Here is a 25,972-nt window from a genome sequence, read left to right as displayed (position 1 = left end):
GTTCTTGTCCCTTACCACATATCGTCATAGCCGTAGAATACTGACGGATCTTTATATGTAATCTTTGTCAGATCCGTCAGTATTCTACGACTATGACGATATAAGTATAAACAGTAAAGTATTATACTCGTATTTACACTGTTTTTCCGATAGTGTAACTCTGATTTACAGAGGGGGGGGATTGTTAGTAATATGGAATACCAGTCCCATTGCTAGCAACCCTATGAGTATTAGTACTAACCCTAGGAGTAATAGTAGAGTAGTAGATGTACCCTATCAGTTCGATTTCCACATGATCCCTCTGGGAACCATCGTGTTGAACTTCAGGTGTATTCGTCATGATAGGCTAACTGCTCTGCTTTTTCATTCTCACCTATTATCCGTCACTGGTGCCCCTTCAGCGTATACCGTTGGCGCAGGTGGGATTTTCATTCCATTAGTATCACATACATACATACATACATATATCTGTCACGCCTGTCTCCCATTAGGGTAGGCAGAAACAATATCATATCATATCATATCATATCATATCATATCATATCATATTAGTATCACCTTATTCATAAAAACGTCAAACCTAAATATAGTATAAACCTTGAACAATCAGCTATGGAACTGTTTTGTCTCTTTCTTTTGAATTAAACTCCCAATTTGAAAGAAAATTACAAAAGTGTTAGCTTTTATGAATAAGGGGCCAAGTATTTTAGTTTAAAGAAACAAATGATACATAAATAAATAGATAATGTGTGTACTTTTTATTTGAATAGAGTAATTTTTTAAATCATTGTAATTTTATTCTTAGTATTACTATAGAAATAAAAAAGCAAATGGAAGAAAGAAAAGACAAAAAGATAATTTCGACCTTGAAGAAATTAGGCACAGGAAATTTGTTACGAAAAAAGTTACTTTTACAAAGTCAAGTTCTAGTTTTTAAAATGAACAAACTTTATAAGGGGACCATGTAACTAAATAACATTGCAATTGAGAGATTTGAATTTAAAACACTTTACGTATTTAAATATGCACAGATTTGTAGACTTTTAGGGTCTCAGCAAAAAAAAAAAATTTAAACACAGTGTTTAACAAAACTCTATCTAATTGATTAAATATTGCTTAGTGGATGTCATAATGTTTATTTATATTTTATGAGCCAATTTCAATAAACGTATTGATTTTGTTTAAAATTTCTTACATTTTATTTTTAATATGAAAAACTTTCTTTTATTTAGACATAAACAGATGTTGGATACAGTTTTGTAATAAACCGCAAAACAAATATTGAACAGGCGTTCAATTGGCGTGACAGACAGGTGTCACAAGTTTAATTTTTTGTGGAACGACGGTTAAACTCGATTATCTTTAATATTATTTGCAAAAAGGTGTTAGTAATTATAAAATAACATTGAAATTTACACCGGCCGCTATTAAAAGACGAACAATACCACTGTTCAATACAAGTTACCCCTTTGTATATGTTTACAATTGTTACATTTTCATTAAATATTATTTCTGTTTCATTGACGTGAACGGAACCACTGCGCAATCTGAAAGGCAAATATTACAATATTTACTTTGATAATGTCCTAAAAGCAAAATCGGTCAAGCAATAAAATCGAAATAATATTTTGTAGAGTGATATTATGCTCAATAAGATATTTATTGGTGAGGAAGAAGGGTCCTTGAGTGGGGACCCCGTACAGGTAAACGCAGTATTGGACGACCCTCTCGCTAGGTGGAGCGACGATTTCAAATGCATTGCATTGAGTTAGTGAATGCAGATGACTCGGGACCGTTTGAATGCAGGTGACTCAGGACTCTTCTTTATGACAGTCGAAAAAGAGGTCTATATTCAGTAACTTATCTTAACAGCTGATAAGATGATTATGATGATGATTAAGAGACATATAACATAGTTAATTTTATTTTGATAGTTAGCTATATGTGACTTAACAAAAAAATACTCAATAATGCATTGATGTCATACGCAATATATATTTACTATCTGTTTCCCGCGGCTTTGCCCAGGTGGATCGGTATATACTCGTAAAGTAGATTAGCCTTACGTAATACAGGATACATTACATAAGGCTAATCTACCCGCGTACTAAAGTTTTTATCAAATCCGTAAAGTTAGGCTTGATTGAGTAACAAACATTCATAAATATCTTTACAAAATTTCGCTGTCAATAGTATTAATAGAATTAACTACCTCACTGTCGTAGCTGGGGGAAGATACTGTTAGTCCTAAGTTCTAAGTCATTGCTAGCAATATACCCCAGCAGGTCGACTTCCGTGTGTACCTCCTTTGAAACCACAGGGGTAATGAATTCAACACGATAGGCTAACTGAGCTGCTTTCGTTATCACCTATAATCCCTCTCTGTTGCTCCGCCAGTATATGCTGGCCGAATTATCATTCTATTATCAATTCACAACAATTAAGATTGTGTTTCACAAAAAAAAAGTTTTCACTTGTGGTAAAAATTTTATTTTCAAAACTAAACTACTGAAACGATTATTATAAAATTTTTATTACACCAATCTGTAAGTACTTCAAAAGTAGTGTAAACACACGAAATAATTCCGATAAGAAAAAGAATTTTCCAAATCGGTTTATGAGGTAATTTATGAGGTAAACATGAATTTGAAATCAAATCATCTTTGTACAAATAGATCAGTTTATAAGCTTTTTTTTTATGAATGCAATAAAAAAGTAAAATCGCATTGAGAACATTTTTCTTTTTTGAAGTCTGTTAAAAAATAAATCCAATAACAAAATCTGTCACAACTCATGTAAGAGCATTATGGCGCGATATATTTTGTAGGTACGAGTATTAACACAGATTGTAATCACGGCCGTCACCGTTTCGACACGACGGAATTTGCAATTTGGCCGCATGTGTATTGTCAACAACAGTGTCACATTATTGCACAATGTTGTGTTCAAATTTGTTTCCTTTTATATTTCTCACTAGTTGTTTCTCGCGGCATTGCTCACGTACATCAGTATACAAAAAATCGATCCCATACGTTAACTATATCGACTATATATGATGACTCTATCTATATAGATAGAGTATCGAGTCTCAAAAATGGGTTAACTTTTTGTCAGCTAATTATCAAATTTGCTGACTCGTTTTTTTGTCATTATTCTATATACTTACCATAAAGTGTATCTTGACATATTACTTAATAAATGAAATTAATGTTTACATATTAAAAAGATGCAGAAATTATAAGATAAAATAAATATAGAAGTTATAAATGAATAACACAAAACAATTTATCATGCAAAATTGTATTAAAAAAGTTGACCCGTTTATTTTGTTGACGCGAAGCATTTTTATAGAGACACTCTATCTATATAAATATACAAGTAACTTACCCATGTAGCAAATTTTATTCAAATCAAAAGTTTGAGTAACAAACATACAGACACATATACAAACTTTCATATTTATAACTAGTTGTATTTTTTTTGCAATTTAGAATGGCAAACAAGCTGATAGCCCACCTGATGGAAAGTGATAACCGTCGCCTATAGACATGAGTTCATGATGAGTTCATGACACATTCTATAGATTTTTTTTTGTATTTCCACAAAGACTAACTGTAAGAGATCCCTCTGTGGATAAGTCCGCTATTGTATATTAAATCTTTTTAATGTGTCCAATTTAAAGTATGTACAATAAAGATTTATACAATACAACAGAAAGTATTTTTTATTAAAGCAATATCTTATTTTTTTTATTTATTGATGTTTAATACATTAAACCTAAATATTGTAAAAGTGGACTTAACACCATTATAAGGAACAATATTTTTATTTATACATATATACATGTATTTAAAATATTTTTTCCCGTTAATATATTATTATAATGTTCTATGGTTTTTAGTAAGTGTATTGGTAAATCTGTAAAGCAAAAATATTTACATATACATATATATTACAAATAAATATATAACGGCATATAAACACAAGATACCCAAGAGACTTAGTTATCAAAGAAAGTTTACTAGCCGCTCTTTATTATCCTCCGAACGCTATCACAGTTAATCTACTTTCAATAAACAGTTTACCTCTGACCGATATTTAATTAATATTAATTTTCTTGGTAATCTCTTAACATTATTAAATATTGTTTTAATACTTCTAATATTAATTTGAACAAAAGTTAAGTTTAAACATAAGTTACACCGTTAGTTATTACATTAAAATATAATTTGAATAAAATTATTGATATATGTAGTTATTTTTAATTGTTACACGTGACTAAAAATGATCCGTGTTTTTTTCATAAACTCAAAAATATCTAAGTATTGGATAAAAATCGAAAGAATTAGCATCGTTTCAAAGAAGTGCTGAACAATTTTTACCCAAGAATCATGCAACAAAAATGGTAAGAACCTCTTATACTTTTTTTTTAATGATTGATAATGGAATGGTAACCCCGCCTGCGCTAATGTTATATGCTAGCGGGAATTTTCGTCATTTATCGATCCATGTTTATCATCATATCAGCCGTTAACTGTCTACTGCTGAACATAGGCCTCTCCCATAAAGGAGGGTTTTGCCAGCAGGTGCTACGCTTGGCAAGTAAATTGGCAACTGCAATTAGCTTTTGATAATGTTTAAGAGGAACGCTGCTACTCATCCCTCGACCATAAAGTCACCTCTTACGATTCCCACGGGAAAAGTTGAGGTGGCCCATTGTATGGCGGGACCACACGGACGAACGACGATGTTATTTTGAAAAATCCATACTGATGATTTCGATTTAACTCTGTATAAGAAACAATAGCTATAAATAATCTGTACTTACCCTAACATCACCAATCTGAAGCAATTCTTAGGCGGCGGCGCGGACTCTTCACAACCTTGCGGTAGCGCGCTGGGTCCAGGCGATCGCTCAGGCTCAGATTCGTCTCCAATGCCAGCGCCACGTCGACACAACCACGACGTCCCACATTTATCCTTCGCATCTTCGACAGGCGCTGCGAACTGACAGCGCCGAGGTGAACGCGTTCTACCACTCGACAGGGAAGATTTCAAAGGCGACGACGGCGCCCTCACTGGACTTGGGGATGCTCTGACTGGAGACGTAGACACTTTCACGGGTGATGACTGCAGGGATAACCCGCCCCGTTCAGCCGTGCCGTTCAACATTGTAAGTCTATAAAGTTTTTGAAATGTTTCTTTTCATTGTACACTTCTAATATTCTCTCTTGGATTCTCTCGTCATGATTGAGATTGATGTTCTACAAATGTTTACGCTACGTTAATTAATATTGAACATAAAAGTATGAGGCGAATTCGCTTTGAACATGTACTTGTTTAAACGTGAAATAAGACATCAAAAGCATAATGATTAACATCTGCGTATTTACGAAATTCAATTTTTATAAAATAAAAAATATTTTTAATGCGTGTTCATTCGTCAGCTTGGGCATTTTACCTTCTTTGCAAACACCGGGATTTAAACTATCTGAAATTATATTAGTATAATTTATATTATTATATTTTAGTAAACAATTATAGCGTACTTTTTAAAACTGTTTATTGTAATTGTTTTTTAACTTGTGGCAGTGAATTTACAATGTACAGAGGAATAACACCTGAGTCCTCAGGAATGGCAACACATGAGAGGTATCATGGGCGAAACAGTGTACTCTGTTATGTCCATGGTACTACTGCTCATGTCTATAGGCGACGGTTACCACTTTCCATCAAGTGGGCCGTCAGGTTGTTTGCCATTCTAAGTTGCAGAAAAAAAAATTAAATAAACTGACAAAAAATTATAATGAGCAATAATATCAACGTAATTATAATATTGTTTTAACTTCGCAGGTATAAAAATGGAATTGTATACTTTATGTACCTAACTTAACCTTCATTAAAATGATTGCTGTGCCCTTACAGGGTTCAGGTTATAGCTATATCCTTAGTGCTTAAGATATACATATATTGTTACAATATAAAAATGCAATAAATAATTGAAGTTAATATAATCGAGTATTTCTGTACATCGTAAAGGTTGACTGGTAGAGAATGCCTATAGCATTAAGTCCACCATTTGCACCACATTTTATTGGTCATAAAAATTTAAATAAATAAGTAAATTAACAATTAACAAATGCACTGTCCTACTGTTTCGATTAGGTAAAAGATTGTAAGATTGCTTATTAAATATGCTAAGTATAAGAAACACAATATGTATTTAAACTTAACGAGTATTATGAAACTATGAAATATTGTTTCATGTTTATTATTACTTGATAAATTTAATAATATGGAAAATAAAATTGTTATATATATATGTCACTTTTCTTTTTTTAGAGTATTTTTTTTTAATTACATGTTTTTTGTAAGTAATGATTTAATAAACAATATTTATCTTGTAAGTTATTTTTTTGTAAGTTATGTACTATTACATACCATTTGTATCATCCATCAAAAACTTTTTCAATGAAATTTAGTGCATGGAAAATAATCTAACATAATATATATACTGATGCAGATACAGCTAATTGACAAAAAATTAATAAATAGCTGTAAGCTATTGCTACAACTGTTGTTCAAGTTATTTAATTATCCCGCAATTAGACTATTTGCAAATTAAAATACATAATTACTGTAAAATACATATTTCTATTGGTTATATAAGTTAATTTATATCTATACCAGTCTATATTAGTATTATAAAGAAGAAAGATTTGGATTGTATATTTGTTTGTAATGGATAAACTTAAAAACAACTCAACCGATTCTAAAAAAAATATTCATATATATATAAATATATATAAATTATTTTCTAAAATTTCATCTAATCGTACGAAGTCGGGTCGAATCGTTAGTATAAAATAATTCAATAACATTATCAAGATCCATCTTATTAAAAGTAACAACCCTTTTTGGATAAGGATTTTTTTTATTTTGAAAAATTCTACTTGTATTTAAAAAAAAACCGTGTGAAGCCGCGCCGGTTCGCTTGTTTTATATAAATATGCCAACCTGTAGTCCATGTGGTGACGAAGTACTATTATAATGTGTCATCATTCCTTTTCATCCCTGGGATGATATAAAAAGAGACTAGGGGAACAATACAGTCAATTTATCCATCTTTTGTACTATATTCTCATCTGGTGAATAAAGTTACTTAAATAAATACATATAGTAACTAACGATCCATCCCAGGTTCGCACGGGTTTTTTTTAATAAAGAAGAATATAAATGTTTCCATTTATTTCCCGTATTACGCCAACTCCAAATAATAATTGGGATCAATCGTCATAGTCGTAGAATACTGACGGATCTGACAAATATTACATATATAGATCCGTCAGTATTCTACGACTATGACGCAATATAGGATGATGATGATGATGATGATAGTACATATTATTCGTTTATGACGTAGCTTTCTATACATGAAAAAAAATGGGTTAAGTATCTTTTGAGATTATTTATAAACAAAAAAATCTTCTTGATTTTTTTTTATATCACAAAGCGTACAGACGGGCGTCTGATGGTAAACAGTCACTGTAGCCTATGAACGCCTGCAACACTAGGGGTGTCACGTGCCGCTGCCGACCCTGAAGAAGCCTTAATATTTTTTTTTTTAAGAATACTGTAGTCTCTAGGAGCAACCTCAGCAGGGAGCTCATTTCACTGTCTAAGCGTTCGCGCGGAAGAAAATTCCTTTGAAATTTATAATATGAATATAAATATTATTAATTAATAAATTATCCGTTAGCTACTGTCAGTATGAAATAATGCTTATTGTGGCTCCGTTCAAGATTTTATAATAAGTGTGATTATAAGTAACATCATAAGATTTGTTTATGATATTTAAAATGGTGGTAAAAGTGGCCGGTCGTAAAACTAAAAACCAAGTCTTTTTGTAATATGGACAAAATCATATTACGCCAACCCCAAATTATTGGGATAAGGGTAAGAAGATGATGAAGATGATGATTTAAAATGGCAAATAAGCCAACGGTTCTCTCACTGGAACAAGGATTAAGGGTAGCACCTGCGATCAAAGTGGTAACCGTCACTTACTAACTTGTTATATAAATATATAAGATTGTAATATACCTACTAACACTTTGCCTGAGGGGAAAGGTATTGTTAGAAATGGGGATTAGTAACCCTATTACTAACAATATACCCTGCCAGGCCGATGTCCTCGCGGTTCCCCCTGGAAACCATCGTGATTGATTCATTAGTGAATTTGTCACGATGGGCTAACTGACCTGCGTCATCCTCACATGTCATCCCTCACTAGTGCCCCGCTAGTGTATAGCGCAGGCGGGGTAACTATTCCATTGTCATCCATTAAAAAAAAAATACTGGCTGCTACGTGGTACGCGTATATTTCAAAAATAGGAAAACTGATGAAATCGTCCATTTCTAGATAGTGTATCAAAATAAAACATATACCAGATTTTAAGTTAGACTTTCAGGAACACAACAGTGGAAATCGTTTTCAATTTGCTGCATTTGTGTTTGCGTAATACCGAAATAAACCTATAAACTGAAAGGTAGATAAACAAAATTTCTAAAATGTATTGTTCAGCTTCTATTGTTCCTATATGCACAATGCACCAGTGCTAAAAAAGAAATTTTAAATATTAACTCCTTTATTCAAGTAGAGCACTTATTTTATCGAAAGCGTTAAAGCTAAGACGTCAATCTTTTAAATATAATTATGTTATAAAACTTCCTCAAAAAGTATGCCTTAATACTTTAAAAGCATCTATTTTCTATCAGACGTTCACAAAAAGACGATAATATGGACAGAGACGTGCCGGAGACTTCCTTTTTCCGACTTCAAAACATGGTTTCGATTCGATTAAATGTTTAAATTGGTTCACCATTTGTGAAGATACGAAATGAAAAATTATGTCACTTCTTTTATGTTTTTTCCTTTTGCTTTTTTTTTTTTTTTGTATATGTATTCTTTTGTTTCTTTTTTTGCATATATTTATATCTATAACTGTTGCTATTTGTGTGCTGTAACCAATGCAAATAAATTATCTATCAATTTATAATATATTTTTTTTATTAAAGACTTTATCTTGAACATGGTCTAATACTTGTAAAAATTGAAGAATAATTTTATTACGTATTTTATTGAGTAAAAAAATACATTATAAAAAATGCTTTTTTCCAGTTTGAATTTGCCGCAAGAAAACTCTTATAGACTTATGCTCGCCTTTTGTACATTTTTATTCAAAATAAATAATAACAATGTAATATTTGTGTACAATAATTAATAAATAAATAAATAATTACTAGTTAGTTGACGCGAAATGCGACAAAATTAATATATAATGTTTATCTGAGTACCAAATTTCATTAAAATCCGTTTAATCATTTAAATAGGATTGAGTAGATAATAGAGAAACGTTTACATATATATGTTTACGAACTTTCATGTTTGAATATTAGTTGAAAATAGGATAATACGAGTATGATGAAAATATACCTACAGATACCACCAAAAAGGTTTGGATATAAAACGAACATAGCAAAAAACTTTATGTGTACATTTGTTTTACTCTTCAGTCGTAACGGATAATGGAACGTACGGGGAAATTCAGAAATTTCGCTAGCTTTATACCTACCTCTTTTAATTAGAATATGCCTAAATAAATATATGGAAAGTTAAATATAGACCATAAAATAATGTCAAGGTATAACTTATTGTGCAATGGTCTATCAAGTTTATTTTTATGGAACTTAATAGAATTATTTTTTATTTTAAAATATCTGATGGATAATGGTAACTGTCATCTATAAACATGAAAATAGCTTATCATGTTAATTTGGAAGGTTCAAAATATTTTATCAGTTTCCAACCTTTGAGAAAAAGTCAGCGTCACGATTTCATTCTGTAATCCGATATTCATATTTATAAATCCAATTTCTACATTCGCCTATCCCGTAAGAGACTTGACGTGAAGATAAAAATATAGATATTAATCGTCAATTTATATATATACTTTTATTGGCATGTACCTAGTAGAAATATTATTTTTTATTTAAATAATTTGTGATTAAGCAAATATTTAAAATACGTATATACAGACACTGTAGTAGCTTCCTGTTTTCCTTCAACACACCGGTTATTTTCCTTTTTTTAAATGGAAAACGCCAACCAAAAAACGGGGTTGAACAAAGAGCAACGGATATGAACAATGCCACGAACGTACATACTATGTGCTCTAGTAGGTATAATAAAATCGTAAAACGTACAATCCACGCGCAAGCTGCATGCGAAACAATGAAAAACTTTTTTATCGTTCCTGCCGTAGTATTTTGTAAAAACAACTTTAAAGTTTAATAAGTATAAAGTTATTTTTTGCGTAATAAGTACAATGATGTTGAGTATGAGTGCGGAAGATGAAAGGTTTCGTTGAGGAAGTCCCAGCATACAAGCATTCATAACTTTTGCACACAACTTTCGATTAGGAGACTTCATTTCGTTGTCTTGTAAGAAATTTCGGTACTATTCCCCAGAAACGAAAAGTTATAATTAAATACTTTATTAGTTACGTTTCGTATTTATAACTGCGAAATTGGTTAAGTATTAATTAAGGTAGGTAACTTCTGAAGTTGTGAATATAAAACGAAAACTTTACATTTTAGTATGAATACATGACATAGTACCTTAAGATCCCGCAACTCACTTCTGGAGATATAATACTTTTTAATGAAATTTGTTTTAAATGAATGTATTGATTATTATGGAGTAACATTTATACTAGTGCATGTAGAGCAGAAAGAATATAGATATAAAGGATCCAGAGGGAGACTTCGTACAAAAGTCGACTGCTTGGGTACCTCTGTCCCATTCGTGTTTCGACCGTGAAGCAGTTGTGTTTGCATTGCTGTGTTTCGGTTTGAAGGGTGGGACATGGCGTGACTTTACAGGGTACAGAGGAATAACACTTGAGTCCTCAGGAATGGCAACGCATGAGGAGTATCATGGACGAAACAGTATACTCTGTTATGTCCACGGTACTGCTCATGTCTATAGACGACGGTTACCACTTTCCATCAGGTGGGCCGTCAGCTTGTTTGCCATTCTAAGACGTATAAAAAAAATTATCTAGTAAGAGATTTATTAAATATTTATTTAGTACAGCATATATTGGGTTAACATATCTGCCCCATTGTCTTATATGTTTATTGATTTATTTAATTATACTTTGTTGTACACAAAAATAACATTGTTTATGATTTATTCTGTATACAGATGTACAACGAATGATGATGTTCATAATAATTCTCTTTATTTGTTATTTAGTATATATATAAAATCATTTACATTTGTCAATTATTAGTTGAAAATATATGATATTAGCGCTACCAATTTCGTCGTATAAATTGATTCCGCAACAATCTGCATCAATTAACAAGAAAACCTTAGGCTATTATGTTATGAATAGATATTGGTATCGAAACACAACCATACAAACATAGCTGCTTTGCGGTAGAAATACGGGTAATTTTATGTGATTTATAAATGATGAAAGTGGCAGGAATGGTGATCTTGGCAAAAAATATATTGCTTGCTTCACCTCAAGCTTGTATAATCCATCTCGCGTCCGTTGTCGCTCATTAGGGCACACAGGCCGGGCAAATGAAAAAGAAGAAATAAGACTGATTATTTGCCCTTCCATTATTGGATGGTGAAATTTACGGATTAACAATGTAAGATTTATTAAGCAAAAAGTGTCAAAAATATAGTAAAAGAGAGGAAGTAATCACATCGATTGAAAAATATTTTCTTTTTTATAAAACTTAGAATGGCAGGCAAGCTGATTGCCCATCTGATGGAAAGCGACAACCATCGAACCGTCGTGATGTCACAGAATACTTTCCAAAGTTTGACTGGGAGAGAATGCTATTTTGAAAATAATTATATTAACATTTACTTTTAGTTATTTTTCAAAAATATTAATTGTTACTGAGTTACAGTTAAAATAGATAATTTAATATCAGGCTAGAAATTTCTTCAATTTTGGTGAATTATTCTTCAATGTATCGAAAATTGCATTTCCGAGAATAATTTACGAGACTCTCGAATCCCGTTCCTCAGATGAATCTCGTTCATTATCCGAATTAAGCTCATATTATAAGAATTGTAGGTTTACGGCCTTTTTTCACGTTTTTTTTTTAATTATTTATTTATACTTTATTATACACACTAATAATACATAAAAATATGATAGAGATAAGCAAATACACAGAGGCGAACTTAAATCTACAATAATTCTCTTCCAGTAAACTCAAAGTGGAAAGGAGCATCAATGTTAACAAGTAGATCGGTGCACAATACTATGAAAATTGTTTAGCTATATAGACAAAAATATAGTTGCAGTGAATTTGTAGATTTATAGAGATTTATAGTATATGTAATGGTAAGCTGTTTAAAAAAATTCCAAATTAAAATTATTTTAATGTGGGCACGAATACACCCATATTTATGCAATAGGTGAAAATATTTTTATAAGCCTATTTTTTTAAATAATAATTTATAAATATTTTATTGCCATACTGCGGAACTTCATAAGTTTGCAAGTATATATACATATACTTATTAGGAATTGTTCACGAAGTCTTCGCAAAGTGTTTGCTATTATAGGGATTCACCTCCCTAATTACATAAGCGCTTCACGTTATAATAGAGACGTAGAAAAATCCATCTAAGTATGTAGTATATTCTTATTAAATAAACCTATAATCGTATTTTATATACATCTATTTGTGTTGTTTTATTTATTCATTGTTGTATTTTTTTACAATCTCTAATAATTTCATCAAATCATCGTTTTGTAATTGATGTTTATTTTCATATATGACAACACCTTCTCTCTTCGGTCTTGTTATATTTGATTAGGTCGTATTATAGATTATTTTAATTATTCATTATTGTAAAATTTTCATTATAAATTCTTAACTTTACTACTGACTGTTACAGATAAAATCATATTTATTTCTGTAAGTCCACTCATGGATTTTGGTTCACCGTTTCCGCTAATATTATAAGTATATATAACGTTATAACGCAGCTAAAAGTCGCTTACCATAAATATTATAGAACGTATCGGGGTAATAATCCCGCTTACTGTTGATTCACAGTAATACAAAACGACAATGTTTTTAATACGACTCGCCGTTATGTGTTACGTATAATACTGCAATTTGGTTACGACATATTTATTATATATGAATAAAGTTTAAAACTAAGTTGAACCCGACCAAAATTGGGACGGAATATGTTGATTATTGAAATTTCATCGCATTATGTGACATTATTTCACCTGTATAAACACTGCTAAGCTCCGCATAAGTAAACAAAGTCGCATTCTCATACAAGTTTTAATTGGGTCGTTCGGTAACATTGCCATAGATTAACTCGAAAGGTCTTTTAAAAAAAATAGATTTAAGTATTTATTACTTATTATATATTATTTTATTTTACAGCAATTTTAATCTAATTGATATTATAATTGCAAAAGTCCACGAATTGAAATAAAAATTATATCAAGTACATGAATTTTTACTATTTCATTTGCATTTATTATATTATATCAAAGCGCCCACTAATTTCAAAGTCAACAGTACTAATACTAGACAACTGATATGTAAATATTGTATTTATTTGTAAGGATGGATGGATGGATGTATTAAATTTATTGTATTAAAAATCCTTTTTGGCACGACACACTGCCTCACCTTCCGATGGTCCGAGTTCGATCTCTGCACAATACAAACATTTGTAATCATTAATATGTCTGTTTGTATTAGATTGGGTGTGTCCTATGTATAATATATTTGTATTTACATATCGGTTATCTTATATTAGTACTGTATGCACTGTTGGCTTTGGAATTAGAGGGCGCTGTGATAGGTAGTATGACGTTATCACGTATTGACAGGCAAGCTATACAATCGCAAAAATGAGACAAAAAAAAATTGATACACTAATGTGCATGTTTTGTAAATGTGCGCATGTAACAGTTCTATGTTTATATGCAAATGAAATAGCAAAATGGCAAAAATTCATGTACTTGTTATAATTTTTATTTCAATTCGTGGACGTTCAGATCTTTATTTATGTTAAATTAGATATTTTTCTAACATTATATTTTTGATGACGTTATAATACTGTATTTAAAGAAATAAACGTTTACATTGTGATTATGTGAAAAATGTGCAAATTTGTGTTGTTGTTTTTTTATGTTCTGTTTTTTTTACTTCTAATTAATAATATATCGAAAAACTATATACTTAATTATATTCACATTCACTTAAAACTAATTACACTTCAAAATACAAAAATAGCATAGTCCCGCCATATCCGTTTTGAGCTTATATTGTATAGGTGAATGTTCTAATTGTCTATCTCGCTCTAACATGTATGTTACTACGTGTTTCCTCTTTTACATTGCCAATCGACTCGTATGTACTTTGTAATCTAACATCCATATGGTATTTATTATAGTTATTGTAATTTCTACAGTGCGCGCTTCTACAATGTTTGTGTCCATGTATATTATATGGACGCCAAATGGGTGGATAACGCCCTCGCTTAACTGTGAATTCCCGAAATGCTTTCGGGAAAAATGAAATAAGTACGGCCCGACCCGACGCCCTATTATATTTCCAGTTATAAAGCAATACTGCTTATTTTTTCCTTCGTCGGCAAATAAAAAGGAACACGTTTGCTGGTATCTTTAAATATCGCGATTCGACAGTGTCTTTGGAATATTTTATGTATAAGTTTATAAGTTAACTAGGAATTTGCCTCGGCCTCGGACGGGTAAATAGACAGACAAATAGCCAATATAAACAAAATTTATATTGGCCTTGATATGCAAGGTTTTAATTACTTGGCGTTACATTATTGTAAATTTTGTAGGATTTTTTTTTATTATATATAGCCTATGTTATTCTGAAAGAATTATAAAATCGATTCAGTACGTTTTGAGTTAATTTATTACAAACAGACAAATCTTTCTTCTTTATTATTATACTTATTATATTACTAATATTTGAGTATAGATAAATTACGCCTATTTCGAATTAAAAAAAAAGTGCTATTGAATTTTTAATTATTTTAAAACTAAATGCTGACGATGGTTATATTGTGATCTAAACATTCTGAGATTCAAAATTTATCTGTACAATTATCAAACCTAAAAACTAACAAAAGAAGAAACAAAAAAAGAAAATAATAAAAATATTGACAAAATAAGGCATAACAACGTATTTATATTTTTTGATAGATGATTAATGGCGCCGCCGCCTGCGCTAACGATATACGCTGGCGGGACACCAATGAAGAATGATGGGTAAAGTAAAAACAGTCAGTTAGCCTATCCTGACGGATTAATCAAGAATTAACTGGTAAATAGTTTCCAGGGAACATCGTGTGGAGGTCGATCTGATTTGATATATTTGAAGCTATTAAAACCTATTACTAACAATCCTCCTTCCTCCTTCAATCATAAGGATTACCATAGATGGTAGGTGCAGTATATAGATTCATGATCAAGGTCTTGTTAATTTTGTCTACTAATTGTACCTGTATGCTACAGTTTTGTCCAAGTAAATTAACAAAAATATTTCACGTGTTAAACTAGAATAGGGTCTATTTTTGGCCATGTGGTCCCGGCATAGAATAGGTCACCCCTTCCTATCCCGTGGGTGTCGTAAAAGCCGACTATGTGAGGGCGAGGGATGGGCAGCAGCGTCCCTCTTGAAACATCTCTAAAGCCTGACTACGGTTGCCAATCCGCCTGCCAAGCGTGGCAACTACTGGCAAAACCCCTAAGAGAAAGGCTTATGTTCAGCAGTGGACAGTTAAAGGCTGATATGATGAGGTTCTATCTGTATAAAGAGTTTAATAATATAATTGAATAGTTACGTAGTCTACGCTATCGGTATACACTGACTACGTACCAATGAGTGATGATAGGCGAGGATGAACTCATGTAAATTGGACCATTATGAAGGATTTATTATTTAGGTATTTAAAGGAACACCAACAGCATATTGCATTATAACATAGAGGTATAACAAACATTAAATATAATACAATATTAATGCACATACCTGTTATAGGTATTCACAGCATTTAACATAGTTATACAGTGCGAGAAAATGTAAGTAACAATTATAATTAATTAAATAACACTAGACTACAAATATATATATATATATATATATATATATATATATATATATATATATATATATATATATATATATATATATATATATATATATATATATATATATATATATATATGAGTTACTTTTTATTAGATTATTGCACAAAGTGTTTTAGCAATTTTTCCTGTAGGAATTCGAACTATCATTTACCAAAAACTGATTACAATTGTCTCTAGATCACGTGGAGGTCAACCTGACAAAGTATATTGATAACAATATTAGCGAAATTCTATATATGATAGAATATATAGAATTTACCAGCTTTTGTCATTTAAATTAAGGAACAAACTTTTTGTAATCTAAAGTAAAAAAAAAAAACATTATATGTACTAACTCTTCCCTACAGACGATGTTAAACTGTTACATAACAAAAGTGAGATATTAAGTGTACACATTTAATAGTAAACTTTCTGTTTATTAGCCGTGATCATTATAACTAAAATCAATAGTAAACATGCTTTATCCATCGCTTTAATAGCGGGTTTTAGCCCCCCCATAATCTTTTTTCTTGTAATAGCTATTTTTATAAAATTTTCCAGCCCAGTTATTTATAGTTAAGTATGTTCTGTAATAAAAACCTAAATTTAAATAAATAATTCTATTTTTACTGAAAAAATATGTTAAGATAAAAAGCTTTTGTGTGTAAAGATACTTAAGGCTTTTTTTCTTAATAAAATAATGAGTGTCTACACTTTATTATAAATGTACAGATTATATATACATATAAGCGTTATTTTTTTCAATATAATAGTATCATAATGAAATCACTTTGATTTGGTTTATGCAAAAACTTAATATATATATATATATATATATATATATATATATATATATATATATATATATATATATATATAACGCATAAAAAATAATGTTTATATTTTTTTATGCATGAAAAGATATTGTATATATTATATAATATTATAATATAAGAAGCACCTGTAAAAATCTTAGGAAAGCTTCAGCAACTACGTGCGTATTTATTTGATTCGTAATATTAATATTTCTTTTCTCCAAGAACTTTTCCCTTTCCGACTTTGTTAGATTATGAAAAAATAAATTTTGACAATGGTATAAAGTCTTAAAACCCGTCAATCATTGCCTTGTATAATTTTGGTTGCCTTTGCTTGTTTAAATTTGTTTCTTATTTTATAAGCAATTTCTAAAGGAAGAAGTTTCTCCTATCGTTTCATATTTCTTTTTTTATGCTTATATTACACGATTACGTTGCCAATTCTAAAACGATTTTCAATTTTTTTTTTGGTAGTCATTACTTCTCTATTAGTCTTATATAAATTTCCGAATTGTTCCAGTTAGTTAGAATTCTTGTTGTAATTAGCCAGTTCTTCCGAATATTTTCAGTTCAAATGAATTTAACAAAATTTTAAATACAATTTTTTTTCAATTTCATGTTTCTAACATCATACATCTTATCATTCTTTGGTGAATATCATCGAATCATATCATATCAGTCATTACCTATCCACTGCTTTTTTTTTTACAACATAGGTGGCAAACGAGCATGCGGCTCACCTGATGGTAAGTGACTACCGCCGCCCATGATCACCCACAACACCAGCTGCATTGCAGGTGTGCTGCCGGCCTTTTAAAAAGTAATATACTCTTTTCTTGAAGGTTATGTTGTCGTATCGGTTCGGAAATACTGCTGCTGGAAGTTGATTCCAAAGAATGGTTGTGCGTGGAAGAAAGTGCCTTGAAAAACGCATGGTGGAAGACCGCTACTCGTCCAGATGATTGGGATGAAACTTTAGTTTGTGGCGGGTTGTACGGTGGTGAAAATCAGCAGCAGGTATCAATCCGAACAATTCCTGAGAAAGACGAAGAAAAACGAAGAAACGAAAGCTGAAGACCATCTCTTGGGATTTTGCCAGTAGTTGTCACACTTGGCAGGTAAATTGGCAACCGCAGTTAGGTTTTGATGGTGTAACCCATCCTTCGGGTATTAAGTTCCCTCAGTCGCCTCTTACGACAACCACGGGAACGGAAGGGACCCATTTTTTGCCGAAACCGTACGGTAATTACGTGAGTATACGAGTATGTATTCACAATTGAAATCTCTTTTCAACAAGGTTGTTTTGATTTTTAATTGATAGAATCAACAAATCTTTTTATGTACTTACATTAAATTATGGAAAGTGAACTAATAATGTTTACAGGCTATTAATTGACACTGTCTTGCTTAAGTTTGACCGGAAACTTTGTTATTAAATTTCAGAAATTTGTAATATTGAAGCGGAGGTTCTATATAAATTATAGGTAGGACTGCTTCTAATAAACGTTAAGTTTGAAAGGGATATAAATTTGATCATAAATTTACAAACCACTAAGAAAGACCTCATGCAACTGTGAGTAGATTTAACCTTATCAATCAATTAACCGAAATATATATTTATTATTGTAAATCTATATACAGCAATTCAGACAGATATGTAATTTAAAAAAAATATTATAACTTTTCAATATTCAGAAGTCTCTTTAGAAGGAGGAGAGATGACATAGTAATCCCCGATAGAAACACAGTCAGTCGACCGGAGTTCAAAGCTCCAAGGAGGAACACCGGCACGTTATACGAGCTGTGTCGAGGAGCCATAGCTCTCTGCATCTATTCTGGAAGGAGCTACCTTGAAATCTGATCCGCCTGAAATGTTGTTTTAGACAGGTAGGGATAAGGTCATTCGCTAACAGAACTATTGTGATGTCATACATTTACACTTTTGAGAATCCCCAATTTATCACCACGATAACCATTATTATTACATCAATCATCTCTTTTTCAGAGGATTCAGAGGATCACTTCTCTAATTCAGAGGATGGTAATTTTAATCTAGAAGAATTGATAAGAAACTTTATTTCTAAACAACGCCAGTTTGTAACGTTAAAACTCTAAAAGGTAACAAACAAACTCACCTTCGCACTTATAATATTAGTAAAAAAAATTCAAAACTATATAATAAAATAAATAAACCTCTGAATAAATGTGACAACCCACGTACGACCCGTAGATAGCAAGCACTTCTCATAATAGTCCAATAGCCACGGGACCAGAGACGTGTGTGGCCATCTTAAAGCAACCTTTTTGTGTTCGTTTTAAAGAACCTCGCACTACAATCCCTTGGGAAAACCTCGGTAACTTGTAACGACTCACTCGACGTAAGCAAACGGTGAGTGTCCTTCCTTGGTACAGAGCTTTTACCTCCAAGTATTTTACTTTGATAAGTAGTTAAAACTTTAGTTGTTATCCTACTAATATTACAAATATAAAGCATTTCTTTATAAATAGATTTATTGATTTACCCTATTTGTATAACTAAGATTATATAATAGTGTCTCTATGTAAATTCTTCGAGAAAAACTGGTCAACTTTTTCATACAATTTTGCGTGATAAATAGTCACGAGTGTTTTCTTTATAACTTCTATATTTACTTTGTTTTACAATTTTTGCATCTTTTTAATGCGTAAAATCTCATTTTATTTATTAAATAATTAAATATAGATACGTCAAAATACATTATGTGTTTAACTATATAAGACCACTGACAAAAAACAAGTCGGCTAATTTAGCTGACAAAAAGTTGACCCGTTTTTGAGACTCGATGCTTTATCTACATAATCTAAGTTGTATGAATAAAAAAAAATCCTATTTCTACGAGACAGGTTTCCAGTATAGCAGAGCGCTCAATTTGCATTAGTCATACCATAGCATATGGTATGATATATAGTAATTAACTCAGTCAAGTAAACACAAGTTGTCAGACATCTGTATAATAAGAATACATAAGGAGTAAGGAAAAGACTTCCAATACATTGTAAATTACAATGACTGTTTTATGTTATTCTACCGGAAATAAAATATATAGGTTGTCCTGTTTCAATCTGAAAGCAACCCTCCGATTCCATCATGTTGTTTTCGCGAAATATATAATATTTTAACGGTTCAAGTATTAACGTCTATATGATCAAAAACCATGTTTTATATCGCAACACAAATAAAACACAGTGAGGTCGTTAATTTCCCGTTATATATGGATATAGACATATATAATATATCATATATATTTACCAGAGGGAGACTTTATACAATAGTCGATTGCTTGGGTACCTCTGTCCCATTCGTGTTTCAACCGTGAAGCAGTTGTGTTTGCATGACTGTGTTTCGGTTTGAAGGGACGAATATAGCGTGAATTTACTGGGTACAGAGGAATAACATCTGAATCCTCAGGAATGGCAACGCATGGGGGGTATCATGAGCGAAATAGTATACTCTATTATGTCCATGGTACTGCTCATGTCTATAGGCGACGGTTACCACTTTCCATCAGGTGGACCGTTAGCTTGTTTGCCATTCTAAGTTGCATAACAAAAAAGTCATTTCTATCTTAATTTTTATATAGTATATAAGATAATTTTTATCTGTTAAAATTGCCAGTTACAAGTTAATTTGCAATATACGCCACTAAAAACCTTGTCATTTCAATATATTCTACAACAGTTAGCATTTGCATTCAGGTGGCCCGTCTACCTATATGCTATTCTATGTATCATAAAAATATAAATATAGATAGATAAATAATGTATTTGCGTTACCTGCAGCACACAAATGACAACAGACATAGATACATATATTAAAAAAGAGATAAAATAATACAAAAATATATAAAAGAATCATTAACAAAATTTTATTAATTATATGTGCTTTTTGTCGAGATACAAACATATAAACATGGAAACAAATTAAGGGACATGTACTGGAACATTGGAATCAATGAATAATAAAGAGTCAAACTATTCAGCTAACCCGAACGAATACAAGGGTCGGCACATAAAGCAATTAGACTTCAGACCTCCGTCATTTCGATTCTATACTATGCGTCTATCTTGATCCATCGTACCATTTTAACACTTAACCCTTAAGAAATAAGTGTGTTTTTATGTTTAAGAAAATGAACAAAAGATTTAATTATTTTAATAGAGATATTTCTACAGTTTCTACGCTTATCAGAACTTAGAAAATCGTTTGTTTTGATAGACTGTCAAAACAGCCAAAACTACTAAGTCTGGAAAACTGTTTGTAACATAGATTTATTTTATAACGTAAGCAGATCTGATCCATTAACTATATTAAAAATGTGCAAGTGAGGTTGATTGTTTATTTGTTACATTATATGGTAATAACGACCTTAACGGTGTTTCTTTCATAATGATTGGTTAAGACCAAATTTGGTATACAAATACTATATGGAATGAAGGAGAACTGGCTAAAGGGAGGCTGCTTTATATGCCAGCCAGTAAACATATCCCTGTCATTCGAACAAAATCGCGAGTAAAAGCTAGCATTATATATAAATACTCATTATTATCTAAGTATCTATATTTATTAACATTTAGCATATGTCATCATATGCTAAATGTTATTATCCAGTCATCATAGACTTTAGCATGCATTTTTTTTTTTTTACGGGTGAAAATGGAATGGTAACCCCTTAAGCCTGCGCTAATGAGATACGCTGGCGGAGCACCAGAGAAGAGTGATCGATAAGAATGAAAACAGGCCAGTTAGCCCATAATGATAAATTCATCAGAAATTTATCATGATAGTTTCTAGGGGGAACCACGGGGAAGTCGACCTGGTTGGGTATATTGCTAGCAATGGGATTTTTAGTCTCCATTACTAACAATCCCTTTCCCCCAGCATGCACTTAGTTACTACATGTACCCAATACCTACCAACAAATATTTCATATTATTCAATGGATCTAGTATTTCAAAGTGTAGAACTGTCATATTATAAACATATTTTATTGAAAAAATATACTTCTTGATAAGTAGGTAACACCTACGCTACCAAAAATACGGGGACCTAATCTCACGGGAAATCTGCCATTTGAAACAGATGGGGGTTGGATAACGTAATAATTTTATTCATAAGTTCAAAGGAAGCATCATTGGGATCGGATAGTTTCTACGAAGGTTTTATTCAACGAGAAGTAAGAATTGAACAATTGGTTATCATGTCGTGACCTTTTGTAGAAGATAGAAAATAGACTATTGTTAACCTATATCACCTACCTAACAAAGGACGATTTTGTACATAAGTCGTTTATTTGATTACTTCTCTCCGGCTCTTGTTTCTTAATTAGGAATACGTAACAGGTATGTATAAGGTTAGCTATAATAATAATAAACAAAAATCAAGCCTTCTAAATTGAAATGTAAACTGTATTTTAAATTACCCTTTTCAGGGGAAAGTATTAATAATGAGATGTAACTGATCTATTGGTAGTATACTGTATCAGGTGGACTTCCGTGTGGTCCCCTTTGGGACCTGGTTAATTCTTGGTGAACTGGTCATGACAAATTAACTGATCTAACTTCATCTTCACTGGTATAACGTCAGTACTAATAATCCAGACAGGGTTATTATTCCATTTTTAACAAAGTTATAAAAATAGCCTTCTAAGAAATAAGTCTAGACAACGAATACGACAATTTAATTAAGTAACTATAATAAATAGGTAACTTTCAATAATTTTCAACAATTTACTTTTCTTGCTCAGAAAAATAGTATTTTATTCAATTTATCTTCTAAGTTCTTATCCCTTTCTGGATAAGCAGGGAGAACAGAGTACTAAAGAAGTGTTAAATGCATATCTTATACCATCCCTTTCTTAACTCGTCTCATGAATATAAGCATACGCTTGTACCAACTGTAAGATAAGAAGACTATACTCCCTTTACGAAAGGAATGAGTTTACCTAACCATTATAAATTAATCAGATATTCTCCGTTGTGTACACAAAAAGTAAGACCTATTTTGATTTTAATACATATATTTTTGATTCCAACCATATTTAATAAGGCAACATATATATGCAAAAAGTAAATAACATTAGATATGTAACATTAAAGAAAATTACAATTTTCTCAAGAGTAATGTTTCATAACTTTCCTTCTTTCACTGAACTTTTATTCTTTATAGCGATTATTCTTTTAAATCACTAGGGACTTAATTTATTGGGATCCAAGCTAAAAGCCGTAGACAACTAGTAAATATAAAAGTAAACTTCATTTTAAAAGTTACTTTGTGTTCATTTGCTTTAAATTTAGATGCTACATTTTATTATTTTTTCCTATAAACTGAACGTAACTTATTACTATTAAAAGTCATAGTAAATGCCCTCTGGTATCAAAGGTTTATATAGAAAAATTGCCTAAGTTGAACGTGATCTGTGCTGTGTGATTTATGCTGATAAGACCAGTACTATACTAGATAAAAATGAAGTTAGTTAGTGTATCGTGATAAATTCACCAAAAATTAACGATGGTTTCCAGGGAGGACCATCGTAAAGGTTACTTAACCGACATATTGCTAGTAATGGAGCTGCTATTCCTTGTCACTAACAATTCCTATTCCTTGTCTATCTAACAGCAAGTAAAAAAATAGCTACCTACTTCAAAAATGGTACAGTTAGTTAACTTATCTAATACTGACAATGTTTATGCGATTGCAAAAAGAACTATAAAAATCGGTACAAAATTGATGAAGATATAGTGCATTAGCAAAAATAAAATATATTAAAATTTGTTCCAAAAAAATCGACATAAATTGTAACAAAACCAGTCACCTGTTTTAAAAACTAATCAGTCGATTTTGATAAAATCTATGGAATCAATCTGAAATATTTTTTTTTATACAACTTAGAATGGCAGACAAGCTGATGGCCCACCTGATGGAAAGATATATCCTTTCGGATAAAAGCGACGAATTTTTCAAATCGATTTAGAACTGACGGAGCTATAAGGTAACAAACATAAAAGAATACAACTGAATTAAGAACCTCCTTATTTTTGAATTCGATTGAAAAAAAAAATGGAATTGTTTTGACAGATATACTGTATCTTAATTATTTTCCTGATATAGTTTGATGTCTATACTAACGCACATAGTACAATTAAAATATTATAGTTGTACTAGCATGAATATCTGTTATTAATGATCGAAGTTATAGTTCGACAAGTTAAAGGAAACATTCAAAGTGAAATTAAGTTTGATAACAATAAATTACTCAATTATTTTCCGTTCTACACTAATTGGTTTGGGCTTTGCCAAACTTGTGGTACGAAGGATTACAAATTTCTTTTGTTTAACACTTATTTGTTATGATTTTGTTATGATTTTGGTTTATATCTATGGTTCCAGATTCATTTCTTTATATATATATATATATATATATATATATATATATATATATATATATTGGTATCAGTTCTTTAATAATTATACTTAATAACTCATAGATAGTTACTAATGTTATGTATATTCAATTACATTGTAATTCGATTTATAACAACTCATCTGTAGTAGTTCATCCTTTTATTCCAGTACGTTATATAATTATAACAACTCATATTTTATATTCAACAACTCAGGATATTCTAATTCCAGTTCATTGTTTTAACTACAAAATTTCATTGATAAAGAGATACTAGTCGAATAATTGATATATGAAAAAAAAAATATTGAACGAGTATTTTTAAAACCCTAATATAATTTGGCATTTTAGAAATCGTGACTAATTTCCAGGGTCAATAAATTATTAGCCCTTAGTTGTAAAATACGTCTAAACTATTAGTAGCTATAATTATTAATAAAAATATTGGCCGATTATATTACGTCCCCATAAATTATGTAAATAATTAATATTTGTTCATTAAATAATGAATAATAAATAGTGTATGACGTCTTACCATTTGAGAGAGTCCACTATAAAATTGGCTATAAACACAAGGTCAGTTATGAGAGTTTATTATTACCAATTAATTAATTGATAAAAATATATTAACTAAAAGCAACTAAGGTAGAGCGAAGGATGAGCAGCAGCGTCCCTCTTGGAATATCTCTAAGGCCTGACTGCGGTTGCCAATCTGCCTGCCAAGCGTGCCAACTACTGGCAAAATCCCCCAAGGAGGAGACTTATTTATGTTCAGCAATAAACGGTTGAGGGCTGATATGATGCTGATGGTATATAGAAATAATTTGAAACCTATTAATAGACAGAATTCTATAAATTAGTCATTTATTAATTCCTTCATATACTTAAATAAATTTAACTGTTAAATACAGTTAAAATATTAAATATCAAATGACGACAAAACATGTCTGTCATTAATGTTTCTAATTTGTCCGTTTTTGGTAGTGTTACGCGAATCCGAATGATTTTATTATTCGAATAATTAGTAATTACTAATTTTGTTTTTCGACTGCTAAATCATTGAAAACGTAGAGCATCTAAATAAAAAAATTGAATGCTAATCCCAAATTGGTAATTAAGATCTTTATAAAAACTAAATATTAACTTTAAAATGAACGAGTTTAAAGTGTTTTGGCGGCCTATTGAAATTGTACTTTTTTATTAAGTATACTTTGAAGAAATTTTTATGTGAATTAAAAATAAACACTTTTTAGGAGATCAATAAACATCATTAAGTCTGAGATGATTTTCAGACATTGATCAAAAGGCCTATTGTGAAAACAACATTATTTTTTTACGAATAAGTCACTTGTTAACATAAGTTCACATGTGACTTATTACACACAAATACATTTAGGACAGTATTCTATGTATAAACATAGAATACTGTCCTAAATGTATTTGTTCGATTAACTTAAAATACAATATATTTCCTATAAGTGAA

General features: G+C 30.9%; 1 protein-coding gene across 2 annotated transcripts in view; it reads right to left on the bottom strand.

Annotated features, from left to right (window-relative positions):
* Nucleotides 1-25,972, bottom strand: part of LOC113521492 (GTP-binding protein Rhes) — a 97,900-nt gene that overhangs the window by 49,585 nt on the left and 22,343 nt on the right. The window contains exon 2 of one of the 2 annotated variants that reach the window (XM_052894077.1): nt 4,829-5,264. In XM_052894077.1, the coding sequence (XP_052750037.1) occupies nt 4,829-5,172 (344 nt within the window). In that variant the 5' untranslated portion in view covers nt 5,173-5,264. Of the gene's footprint in view, nt 1-4,828; nt 5,287-25,972 lie in introns of those variants that run through there. The other variant, XM_026907026.3, reaches the window with a different exon arrangement.

The sequence above is a fragment of the Galleria mellonella genome, unplaced genomic scaffold, assembly GCF_026898425.1.
Source record: "Galleria mellonella isolate WM207_F2 unplaced genomic scaffold, CSIRO_AGI_GalMel_v1 utg19, whole genome shotgun sequence".
Classification (NCBI taxonomy): domain Eukaryota; kingdom Metazoa; phylum Arthropoda; class Insecta; order Lepidoptera; family Pyralidae; genus Galleria; species Galleria mellonella.
Note: the sequence above shows the minus strand (reverse complement) of the source record. Positions and strands in the feature narration are given on the sequence as shown.